Source organism: Salmo trutta, chromosome 17 (genome assembly GCF_901001165.1).
Source record: "Salmo trutta chromosome 17, fSalTru1.1, whole genome shotgun sequence".
Lineage (NCBI taxonomy): Eukaryota > Metazoa > Chordata > Actinopteri > Salmoniformes > Salmonidae > Salmo > Salmo trutta.
This window is the reverse complement of record NC_042973.1, coordinates 26330389-26343497: the sequence shown is the minus strand read 5'-3', so window position 1 is coordinate 26343497 and position 13109 is coordinate 26330389. Positions and strand designations below refer to the sequence as shown.

Sequence of the window (13109 nt, the reverse complement as noted above, 5' to 3'; positions counted from 1 at the left end):
TTGTGAAAAACTTAGTTTAAATGTATTTGGCCAAGGTGTATGTAAACTTCTGACTTCAACTGTATACTACCGGTGAAAAGAGTGTGCAAAGGTGTCATCAAGGCAAAGGGTGACTATTTGAAGTATCTCCAATATAAAATATATTTTGATTTGTTTAACACTTTTTTTTTTGTTACTACATGATTCCATATGTGTTATTTCATAGTTTTGATGTCTTCACTATTATTCTACAATGTAGAAAACAGTAAAAATAAAGAAAAACCCTTCAATGAGTATGTGTTCTAAAAATGTTTTTCTAACAATAATGTATTGGCCGTATAGCTTACTGCACAAACCTTATTGCTTCAGAACTGTTTTTAATTGATTAATATTTCATAGGCTTACATTTTTTAAGTCAGGTTTAAAAATATCTGAGCGGTCGGTCGTTCTCTGCTTGTGTTTTGACTCAAAGTGATGTTGACTCAGAAAAGGTTGCTGACCACTGGGTTAGAAGCAGACAGTGTTTTAGTGTTGTATGAATAAGAAAGAAGACAAGCACTCTCCATGGAGATTACAGGAGACGTGCTGCAGTGATGTTGCCGTGTCAGTGAATGTGTCCATATGAGTGTTTCTGTAGTATCGCAGAGCATCCATAAGCCACTGCGCAATCCTGTAATCCCAAATGTGTATTTCCAATGTGTGGCAGACAATGTCTACACACACACCTGAGACACCCACACCCCGTGCCACATTTCCCCTGACCTCCCTCTTTCCTGTTGAGTCGGTGTGTTTGACAGTCTCCTTGGTAACCACAGCAGAGGAACACGTGTGTTTTACCCATCATAGGGATCATGAGAGGAGTTTAAACTCTGTTAGAGGAGTCCTGAGACTACCCCCCCAGCTTCTGATTCAGGCCTAGTCTGTGTTAGTGCCTGGTGAAAGAGGAGAGTCCCCTGATGCAGCAGCACACAGGGGCCCACCGCTCGGAAGTTCACTTCTCTTTTTAGCTGCAGCCCAGCCTAACCTCTGGTGTTCTTTGTGTCTCTGCTTTTATGGCAGTTCCTCAGACTAAATGGGCCTGAGATGTATTTCTGAATCACATAGTTCTTGGTCTTCTGGAGAATTCTGGGCTAGTCTGCACTCTACCCGTGTTTTGTTTAAACCATCTGGTTTTTAAGAGAAAGAGGGATAGAGAAACTGAGAGAGGATATATTGAGTGGGACTCATAGGGAGGAGGGAGAGAGAGAGACGCATGAGCATAGAGGGTGAAAATGGAAAGAAAAATCTGAAGAGGAAGCACTCACATATTGTGAGTGTGAGAGAGAGATGCATACTGTCATGTATAAATAGCCTGTGTGGCAGCGAGCTAGAGGGCTGGTGAGTGTGTGCAAGTGTGGAGCGAGGCACCTGTGGAGAGACCCATCAGGGGAGAGCAAATATTAACCAACATGCTGCTTATGTATTCACTTAGAACACAACCCAGCCAGGCAGAACAGAGCATAAAGCAGAGGTAACTAGCTACTGCTGCAGGTACTCTATGGCTGCTCCTGTTAGGGGACCGAAGGGGCAGTGTGTCACGGAGTGCCAGAGAGTCGTTCCATGTCATTTCAAAAAGCCATGACACCCACCGTCTGATAGTTCTGAAATTGTGTCTCCAGTTAGAAACAGGTAATATTGGCCTACCTGAAAGATTATTTTGTTGAAATGTAATTTTATCTCTGCAAATTAAGCTAATTGATTGCACCCAAATTGTATTTAAAGGATTCAGATCATATTCATTAACTATAGTACCCAACATCCGATTTGTAGCAAACTTTTTCCTACCAATGACTAAGACATGAAGAATCCCCCCCCCCCCAAAAAAGAATGCTACCCACAACCCACGCCAATCCCATCCCAACAATCAGGTGTGTGACTGGTCAGGTTGTGTGTGTGTGTCATCGCACCTAAGTGAAGGACCAGTCATGGTGTTATGTTTCAGCAGGGCTATCAGATGTGCCTCTCCACCATAGGTTATGTCTGAGTTTTACACATTTCTATGTTTGTATGAGAGGGTAACATGGGAACAGTTTAGCTATGTACGAACCGTCCTGATCTCGCAAACTTAAATTCTGTTTCACTATCCGTGTAGAAAAACAGAATGTAAGCTCGTGAGATCAGGATGGTTGGTACGAGGTTAGGAACTGGTGGCAGCAGTATAAAAGGCTTTTATCTCCTCAGACCCTCCACAGCAGGTGTTCCCTATTGTCCACCCTAACCTAGAGCTGTCACTCACTCACTGACTCACCCAGGGCTGGGGAGGGCAGGGCAGTGCAGGGCAGGAGATACCCACCAGCCCCCTGGCAACACATTCCTTACGAGACCAGGCTTTGAAGATCACAGAGAAATGAGGAGAGCAAAGGAGGAGTGGAGAGAGAGAGAGGGGGAAAGATCGAGGAAGAGAGGGAATCTTCTGAGGAAAGTTCAGATGGGCATGCCAGAATGCACACACACGCGGCGTAGTCCATCTTGGCATCACTTCAGTCACCTGAGTCTTGCGCCACAGAGAGGGACTGTACTGTAGGCCAGTTGGAAGACCGAGTGGGGCTCGAGGTACTGCTACTGCTGTTGTTTGCTCAATAGTTGGATTGTATGGGCTTGTTTACTTGTTTTATTTTAGTCAGGATGGGTAGCCAATTGGCCTCCTTTTAAAGATCTCTATTCAAACTGTCAAGCCTGCGTTTGAATAAAGCCTTTAGCAAATACGATTAAACATACTCTGTCACTCTCTGGTGCCCAAACACACTCATAATCACATAATGCATAGCCTATCACTGGACACTAGCTAATGGTTTGCTCTTGTTATACATTTATTATGATTGGATTATATTGGACCATTGTGATGCATAACGGAACTGCTCTTTCCTCTGACTTGCTCCTCTGGATTTGCCCCAAACGTAACGCTTTGTATTCAGGACATTAAGTTTAATTCTTTGCCCATTTTTTGGCAGTTTTACTTTAGTGCCTTAATGCAAACAGGGTGCATCTTTTGTCATATTTTTATTCTGTACAGGCTTCCTTCTTTTCACTCTGTTATTTAGATTAGGATTGTGGAGTAACTACACTATATATACAAAAGTATGTGGACACCACTTCAAATTAGTGGATTCGGCTATTTCAGCCACACCCATTGCTGACAGGTATATAAAATCGAGCACACAGTAATGCAATCTCCATAGACAAACATGGGCACTAGAATGGCCTTTCTGAAGAGCTCAGTGACTTTCAACGCAGCATCGTCATAATATGCCCCCTTTCCAACAAGTCAGTTTGTCAAATTTCTGCCCTGCTAGAGTTGCCCCTGTCAACTGTAAGTGCTGTTATTGTGAAGTGGAAACGTCTAGGAGCAACAACGGCTCAGCCGGGAAATGGTAGGCCACACAAGCTCACAGAACAGGACCGCTGAAGCGTGCAGCGCGTAAAAATCATCTGTCCTCGGTTGCAACACTCACTACCGAGTTCTAAACTGCCTCTGGAAGCAACGTCAGCACAAGAACTGTTTGTCAGGTTGCTTCATGAAACGGGTTTCCATGGCTGAGCAGCCGCACACAAGCCTAAGATCACCATGCGCAATGCCAAGCGTCGGCTAGAGTAGGTTAAAGCTTGCCACCATTGGGCTCTAGAGCAGTGGAAACGCGTTCTCTGGAGTGATGAATCACGCTTCACCACCTGGCAGTCCAACGGACTAATCTGGGTTTGACGGATACCAGGAGAACGTTACCTGCCTCAATGCATAGTGCCAACTGTAAAGTTTGGTGAAGGAGGAATAATGGTCTGGGGCTGCTTTTCATGGTTCCGGCTAGGCCCCTTGTATGCTACAGCATACAATGACATTCTAGACGGTTCTGTGCTTCCAACTTTGTGGCAACAGTTTGGGGAAGGCCCTTTCCTGTTTTATCATGGCAATGCCCCCTTGCACAAAGCAAGGTCCAGACGGAAATGGCTTGCCGTGTTCAGTGTGGAAGAACTTGACTGGCCTGCACAGAGCCCTGACCTTAACCCCATTAAACACCTTGGAATGAATTGGAACACCGACTGCGGGCCTAATCGCCCAACATCAGTGCCCGACCTCACTAATGCTATTGTGGCTGAATAGAAGCAAGTTCCTGCAGTAATGTTCCAACATCTAGTGGAAAGCCTTCCCAGAAAAGTGGAGGCTGTTATAGCAGCAAAGGGGGGGACTAACTCCATATTAATGCCCATGATTTTGGAATAAGATGTTTGACTAGCAGGTGTCCACATACGTTTGGTCATGTGTACATTTTGTTGCTCCGTCCTCAGTTTTCTCCTACCACAACCATTAAACTCTGGAACTGTTTTAAAGTCACCATTGGTCTCATGGTGAAATCCCTGAGCAGTTTTCTTCCTCTTTGACAATTGAGTTAGTAAGGACACCTTTATCTTTGTAGTGACTGGTTATATTGATACATCAGCCAAATTGGGTTTAATAACTTCACCATGCCTAAAGGGATATTCAATGTCTGCTTTTTATTTTATTTTACCCATCTACTGTAACGTCGTTAAAGGTAGACCAAGGCGCAGCGTGTGTTGGGTTCATCATATTTTGTTTAACGGTGAACCAGCAAAAACCAAAACAAGAAACAACGAACGAAAAGTTTTGCAGGCTACTCACAGCAATACAAAAACAAGACCCCACAAACACAGGTGGAAAAAAGGCTGCCTAAGCATGGTTCCTAATCAGAGACAACGATAGACAGCTGCCTATGGTTAGGAACCATACTCGGCCCAACACAAAGAAAAACAAAGCATAGAATGCCCACCCCACACCCTGACCTAACCACATAGAGAAACAAACCCTCTCTCTCAGGTCAAGGCGTGACATCTTCCAATAAGTTCCCTTTTTTGCGAGCCATTGGAAAACCTCCCTGGTCTTTGTGGTTGAATCCGTGTTTGAAATGTACTGCTCGACTGAGGAACCTTACAGATAATTGTATGTGGGGTACAGAGATGAGGTAGTCCATGCAACCTATCATGTGACTTTTTAAGCAAATTTTTACTCCTGAACTTATTTATGCTTGCCATGACAAAGGAGTTGAATACTTATTGACTCAAGACATTTCAGATTTAATTTTTTTTATTAATTTGTAAAAAATAAACATAATTCCACTTTAACATCATGCGTTATTGTGTGTAGGCCAGTGACACAGTCACACAAACAAATCTCAATGTAATACATTTTTTAATTCAAGCTGTAACACAACAAAATGTGAAAAAAGTCAAGTGGTGTGAATACTTTCTGAAGGCACTGTACGTCCTTTTAGAAAGGCTCAGTATAGTCATACAGGTCTTTGGATGTTGTACACATGAAATTGTGTCATTCCAAACTTTATCCGCAATGTTATATTCCATTTGGTTGGACTCGAGCCATGCTAAACTGAAATTCCTCCATGTTTATCTTGGTCAGCCAAGCATCTCCCTGTCCCGTTGCTCAGACAGACCTCACAGTACATGTAAGACAGACGGGACAGAGACGGGGCACTAACGGGACAGAGAAGGGAAGGTTGAGGTCCACAGAGAAAAGGATTTGACCATGGTGGTCTGGTTTGTAGTGTAACAGAGCATAGCAGCCGTTCGACTAACTATCAGCACCCATTGTTGACAGTACATCAGGAATCCATCTGAGTGGTCCATTTGTTTGTTATTACGGGTAAAGCTCGGGGTCAGTCCCACTCTGGCAGCCCTCCCTGAGAAGGGGACACATTCCTTGTGCAGCACAATGGAATGTGGTGGGGAGGCCGAGGTGAGGAATATATTTCCTTTTGAGGCAACAGTAGAAGAATGGAGAGCGGGTTTGTTGTAAGGAGCCTTTATGACAGCTGTTTCCTGACAGAGAGAGAGGTCTTCAGTGAGATGGCCATGGCAGTCATGTCTGTCATCATGCCCATTTTGAGTGTGTATGTGTGTAGTGTATGTACTGTCTTCATGCTCTGTGTGTTATCAGTGTCCGCATGTGAGACCGCTATAGAGAGGAGCACTGGTCATGGGAGACACCAGTCTTCAAATAAACTGTGATTACTGCCGGCCTCCTATCAGCCAGACCACACGTGTTTGTGTGTGTGTGTGTGTGCACGTGCGTGCGTGTGTGCGTGCGTGTCCATGTATCCATTTGTGTATGTTCCTAGAACAGGTCGTGCAGTCTGGGCAGTGGGTTATCTCTCTGCTGGAGGGCTGTGCTGTAACCTTGTCCATGCGTTTAACATTCTCTCCAGGCTCATAGAGAGCTAAGTGCTGCAGCCTGGCACACTGCCCAGACCCTCCCCAGCCCACCACACAGGGACGGGGACAGGCTGGAATGACTATCAGTTGAGCCCTGATTGTCTATTTATCCCCTGTCACAGCAGTTTGGAGCCTGGATTACAATCGTGTGTGTTTGTGAGCAGGTATACCTATTGCTGCACGGTTTACCCGGCCTCTTCACTAAGGAACTGCTTCACTGCTCTGTATCCCTCTGTCTTTCTCCCTCCTTCCCTTCACTCTCCATCCTTCTCCATAACTCTCTCCATCCTTCTCCATAACTCTCTCCATCCTTCTCCATAACTCTCTCCATCCTTCTCCATAACTCTCTCCATCCTTCTCCATAACTCTCTCCATCCTTCTCCATAACTCTCTCCATCCTTCTCCATAACTCTCTCCATCCTTCTCCATAACTCTCTCCATCCTTCTCCATAACTCTCTCCATCCTTCTCCATAACTCTCTCCATCCTTCTCCATAACTCTCTCCATCCTTCTCCATAACTCTCTCCATCCTTCTCCATAACTCTCTCCATCCTTCTCCATAACTCTCTCCATCCTTCTCCATAACTCTCTCCATCCTTCTCCATAACTCTCTCCATCCTTCTCCATAACTCTCTCCATCCTTCTCCATAACTCTCTCCATCCTTCTCCATAACTCTCTCCATCCTTCTCCATAACTCTCTCCATCCTTCTCCATAACTCTCTCCATCCTTCTCCATAACTCTCTCCCTCCTTCTCCATAACTCTCTCCATCCTTCTCCATAACTCTCTCCATCCTTCTCCATAACTCTCTCCATCCTTCTCCATAACTCTCTCCATCCTTCTCCATAACTCTCTCCATCCTTCTCCATAACTCTCTCCATCCTTCTCCATAACTCTCTCCATCCTTCTCCATAACTCTCTCCATCCGTCTCCATAACTCTCTCCATCCTTCTCCATAACTCTCTCCATCCTTCTCCATAACTCTCTCCATCCTTCTCCATAACTCTCTCCATCCTTCTCCATAACTCTCTCCATCCTTCTCCATAACTCTCTCCATCCTTCTCCATAACTCTCTCCATCCTTCTCCATAACTCTCTCCATCCTTCTCCATAACTCTCTCCATCCTTCTCCATAACTCTCTCCATCCTTCTCCATAACTCTCTCCCTCCTTCCCTTCACTCTCCATCCTTCTCCATAACTCTCTCCATCCTTCTCCATAACTCTCTCCATCCTTCTCCATAACTCTCTCCATCCTTCTCCATAACTCTCTCCATCCTTCCCTTCACTCTCCATCCTTCTCCATAACTCTCTCCATCCTTCTCCATAACTCTCTCCATCCTTCTCCATAACTCTCTCCATCCTTCTCCATAACTCTCTCCATCCTTCTCCATAACTCTCTCCATCCTTCTCCATAACTCTCTCCATCCTTCTCCATAACTCTCTCCATCCTTCTCCATAACTCTCTCCATCCTTCTCCATAACTCTCTCCATCCTTCTCCATAACTCTCTCCATCCTTTTCCATAACTCTCTCCATCCTTCTCCATAACTCTCTCCATCCTTCTCCATAACTCTCTCCATCCTTCTCCATAACTCTCTCCATCCTTCTCCATAACTCTCTCCATCCTTCTCCATAACTCTCTCCATCCTTCTCCATAACTCTCTCCATCCTTCTCCATAACTCTCTCCATCCCAAATAAGGCTCACAAACCTTGACACAATCACACAGATGTTGAAATCTCAACACTGGAGTAGTGTAGTGTATCTGACCTCTATAGACCTCTATGTGCTTTAGCAGTCTGCTGTAGAGGCTGAGGCTCAATTTGCTGCATTGAGGCTGGCTGCTTGCACATGACTGGGTAGCAGCAGCCCAGTGTTTAGCAGAGGCCAATGATGCAGTGCAGTTATTGGGACACTGGCAGTGCCTGTCTTGGGAGCTGAGCCAGGATTGGATCAGAGCAAAAAGAAAAACAATATTAGATCTGTGACCTTAATTCATTTAGCTGTTTGTTTTGTTTAACTCCATGTAATTTTCATCAACGTACACTGTGTTCTAAGTGGATATTATTGTTTTTGTAGGTATAGAACGATGTGTGCATGTGCAGGTGTGCGTGCTTCCGTCCATGTGTGCCGAGTACAAATGTAGGATCTTAATTTGATCACCCTTTTGTTGCTGCGACCCACACTAACACCCACACTAACCCACACTAACACATGGTTAAATTAACAGTATTGCACTTTTCATATAGCTTACTATTGGCCAGCTAATAGTCTAACTACCTATCAAGCAACATTGCAGATTAATCCTTTTGCTGCAGGATTGTTTTGCTGTGACAATATAGGTCAAATTAAGATCCTACATCTGTATGTGTGTGAGCGCATGTGCATGCATGCACTTATGTGTGTCTACGTACATGTGCATGGCTGCATGCATGTGTAGGCTACTAGGCTGTTTGGATGTTTAGTTTGGCCAATGTTAGGCTGCTGTGGGGACAGTGCTCAGTGGACACAGCTGGCAGAGAGATGTCTGTAATCATGTGCTTATGTGACATGTTCAGTCAGCAGGTGTGTGTCTGTGTGGCAATATGTGTGTGTGAGGACATTACTAAGGGAGTGTGTATTCTGGAGGGGAGTTTGGGTGTGTTGCGTGTTGGTAGGATAAGATGTGTATGTGTGGCGTTCTGCTATTCTGGAGGAAATGGATCTGTTCCTGAAGGGAATCACAGCAAGACAGACAAACAAAACATTGTAGAAGAAAAGTCCAATTCCCCCTCGCGTTTCTGTTGCACGCCGTCCTCCTCTCTCTGAACGATGCTGACAGCGCCGACACAGATGGCAAATGCATTCTGTCAGGCAGACTTTAGCCTTGCTTCTCTTCAAATAATCCTTACCCTCTTTATGGAAAGAGACAAAAGTATCTGCCTGTGTGTGGATTAGAGAAGTTTCTCTTCTTCCTCTCATTCCTCCTTTTCTCTGTACCTGTAAATTCACCACCGTCCTTTAAATAGCAATATACAATAGTAACACTGTATGACTGACAATATTGTAGTGTGTGTTAGTGATTCAGGCTTGTCGTTGGCCCTACCTCCAGCTGGATTGATTAGTATGTGTTTTCCAGCGTGTGTTTGTCCTCACGTTGCCTTGTCATTTTATAGCAGCCTGTTACGGCCGATTACATTACGAGCAGCTTGTTGCAACACACTTCCAATGAGCTGGAACTCTATATTAACAGGGTTGTTATCAACATGTTCAGAGCGGGAGGCTGTTTGAGGGCATGTGGGTGGGTGGGTGGGTGGGTGTGCATGGGTGCGTGTGGAAGGGTGTGGGCTGCCATGTCATCTTTTCTTGACCTTCATTTCAGTGTCACTTCCCTTTCCTGGTGATCCACAAAAACCTTGAGATAGGAGACGCCCTTGTTAAACACACCCTGTCTTTACTGTCTACTCACACACACACACACACACACACACACACACACACACACACACACACACACACACACACACACACAGAGAGAGGAAAGCAATAGTGAAAACACATTTTGTGTCTGTTCCTCTTGAAGGGACCTGCACTATGACTCACCTGATTGTGAAAGTGCTAATCCTTGGACCCTTGACACCCTCTAGTCCCCCCCAAGGTCTGATGGCCCCCTCCCTCCCGCTAGGCCCCCTTATGGTGGAGGGAGAGGAGAGCCAGTCTAATGTCTTCAGCTATTTCTAAGCACACATCGTTTAACATTTAATTACTGCAGCCAAGCGAAACCTCAGTGTCAGGATGACTTTCTTCTGATTCAAAATGGACTGATGTCTTTGTTCAAACAGCTGCACAAAGAAACAAGCTGATGGGCTGAAATACTCTGCTAGAAGAATAACTGCAATTTTATTTTGTTAGGTTTTATAATCTGAAATCTATCCCTATTTCCTCCCTACTGCCCCAATTCCTTTTTTCTCATCTCTCTCCGCTCATTCACTCCCTTGCCCCATTATTCCATTATCTTCATTGTGAGCATTAGAGCTTGTGGCGATTTCATTTATTTCTCTCCCTTGAAACTTCCATCATCTCTTTTCTCTCCCATTTTCTGAAGAAGAGGCTTGCGAAAATTGCCAGCTTCATCAGCCCTGTGTCTGTATTCTCTGTCGGTGTGTAATGTCCATATGTGTCCTCCTCAGTGTGAAGAGGCCTGCAGGGATGGGCAGCATCCTGAATCGCCTCGGGGGGAAGAAACAGAAGATGAGCACGTTGGAGAAGTCCAAGATGGACTGGGACGCCTTCAAGGATGAGGAGGGCATCGGGGACGAGCTGGCCATCCACAACCGAGGCAAAGAAGGGTGAGTCTCTCTCTAATAGTACCAGTGAAGCCATATAGTGTTCTGAAACACCACTCCACCATAGAGAGGCAGGGAAACTGATAGATCAGTTAAAACGTATTCTGCCTCTACCCACCAGCCTTATCCTGGTGGACTGGACCCATATCCTGTCTACAATCCACTACTAATCCTGAGCAACAGCACACGTCTATCTTTGATACCAGTGGCTTCGATCTATCTACAGTAGTCACCAGCAGGTCGGACTCTGGATAGACAGAAAGATCATCTCTGATAGACAAGTCCTTTGTGATGATAGGGAGGTTGTTCCTGACTGAGCTCTGCAGCAGTCCAGCCTTATCCCCCTGCCTGACCTGTAGCTATGAAGCAGTCTGTCTGCATGCCTGCTCAGAATACCAGCAGCACCTGACACCCATGGCTTCCACTGGCGTCCATCTCCCTTTGCTCTCCCAGCACAGGCAGGATTTTCCCTCTGCTGTCAGAGGCCCTGCAGTAGCATTATTCTTTCCTAAAGGTTACTGTTGAACAGATGAATCATTTAACAGCCCCCCCTCCATCTTTCTCTCCCCCTCTTATCTCCATCTTCATCTTTGTCTGACTGATGAGCCGTGCAGCCTGGCTGCTGGTCCCTTCTCCTCCTGCGTCACAGGAAAGCTAATGAGCAGAGATGGCAAAACACAGTCTAGAGCAGGTTGTAAATCTTGTTTTGGACACATTATTGAAACCACTCACATACACAGAAGCGTTTGCCCTATGTTCCTTTTGTATGCAGTGAGTGTTTGGAGTGTTTGCTGTACATGTGAGTGTTTCAGGGCAGCCAACCACAGGACTATTGGCAGACACCTACTGTACACTAGTGGTACCTATTCACTGCCCACCTTGGATATGAACAGATACTCCGTCCAGGCTGTATAACATCCGGCCGTGATTGGGAGTCCCGTAGGGCGGCACACAATTGGCCCAGTGTTGTCCGGGTTTGGCATGGGTAGGCTGTCATTGTAAATAAGAATTTGTTCTTAACTGACTTGCCTAGTTAAATAAAAAATACAAATAAAAACATGACCCAAAGTATGTGGAGGAGGTGATTAAGGAGGAATAATGGTCTGGAGCTGTTTTTCATGGTTCGGGCTAGGCCCCTTAGTTCCAGTGAAGGGAAAACTTAACGCTACAGCATACAATGACATTCCAGACGATTCTGTGCTTCCATATTTGTGGCAACAGTTTGGGGAAGGCCCTTTCCTGTTTCTGCATGACAATGCCCACGTGCACAAAGTGAGGTCCATACAGAAATGGTTTGTCAGGATCGGTGTGGAAGAACGTGACTGGCCTGCACAGAACCCTGACCTTAACGCCATCAAACACCTTTGGAATGCTGACTACGAGCCAGGCTTAATGGCCCACCATCAGTGCCTAACATTACTGACAGTAAGACCTGAGGGGAACTCTGGAGTGTTGCACTCAAAAGTCATGTGTGTAGACAACAACTACTCAGCACGCTATATGTCTGTCTCATCTACCACTGCAAACTGAAGTCACCTTGAGGCGTATGACACATTTAGGCCAAGCACCCATAGGAAGGCGACCTGCTTTGTGGAGAACATATGACGGAGAAATGAAAGATGCCAAATTCTAACAAAGTGATCATATGTAGATTGGGTGGAAGAAATGGGCGCAGAATCAGATGACCTAATTATGTCAGATAGGCCAACGGGGAAGTCATGACGTCATCAACAGGGTCTCCATATTTTGCTGAGTGGTGACTGTGAGGTGTCAGGTGACATACAGTGGGGTCTGAAATGATTGACACCGTTGATAAAGATGAGCAATAATGATCGTATAAAATAAATAATTCAAATACAGAGCTATATTGTATGCAAAAAAAAATGGAAATTACACTGAGTGTAGAAAACATTCGGAACATGACATAGACTGACCAGGTGAAAGCTGTGATCCCTTATTGATGTCTCCTGTTAAATCCACATAAATTGGTGTAGATGAAGGGGAGGAGACAGGTTAAAGAAGGATTTTTAAGCCTTGAGACAATTGAGACATGGATTGTGTGTGTGTCATTCAGAGGGGTAATGGGCGATACAAAACATTTAAGTGCCTTTGAACAGGGAATGGTAGTAGGTGCCAGGCGCACTGGTTTGAGTGTGTCAAGAACTTCAGCGCTGCTGTGTTTTTCACTCACATTAGTTTCCCGTGTTTATCAAAAATGGTCCACCACTCAAAGGACATCCAGCCATCTTAACACAATTGTGGGAAGCATTGGAGTCAACATGTGCCAGCATCCCTGTGGAACGCTTTCGAGTCCATGCCCCGACGAATGAGGCTGTTCTGAGGGCAAAAGGAGGTGCAACTCAATATTAGGAAGGTGTTCCTAATGTTTTGTACACTCAGTGTATATTATTTTATACTAATACGATTATTCAGAGAAAGAGATTTATTTTAACAAGTAATACTTTTTTTCTCTTAAAAAACTAGGGGTCAATATTATTAAAGATTTTTATAAATAAAGTAGTCAAAAGTTT

At 45.0% G+C, this 13109-nt stretch overlaps 1 protein-coding gene across 2 annotated transcripts in view; it reads left to right on the top strand.

Annotated features, from left to right (window-relative positions):
* The window catches only part of cfdp1 (craniofacial development protein 1), a 55087-nt gene that overhangs the window by 38980 nt on the left and 2998 nt on the right, over window positions 1–13109 (top strand). For both annotated transcript variants that reach the window (XM_029696327.1, XM_029696326.1), the window contains exon 6: window positions 10423–10581. In XM_029696327.1, the coding sequence (XP_029552187.1) occupies window positions 10423–10581 (159 nt within the window). The remainder of the gene's footprint in view (window positions 1–10422; window positions 10582–13109) is intronic.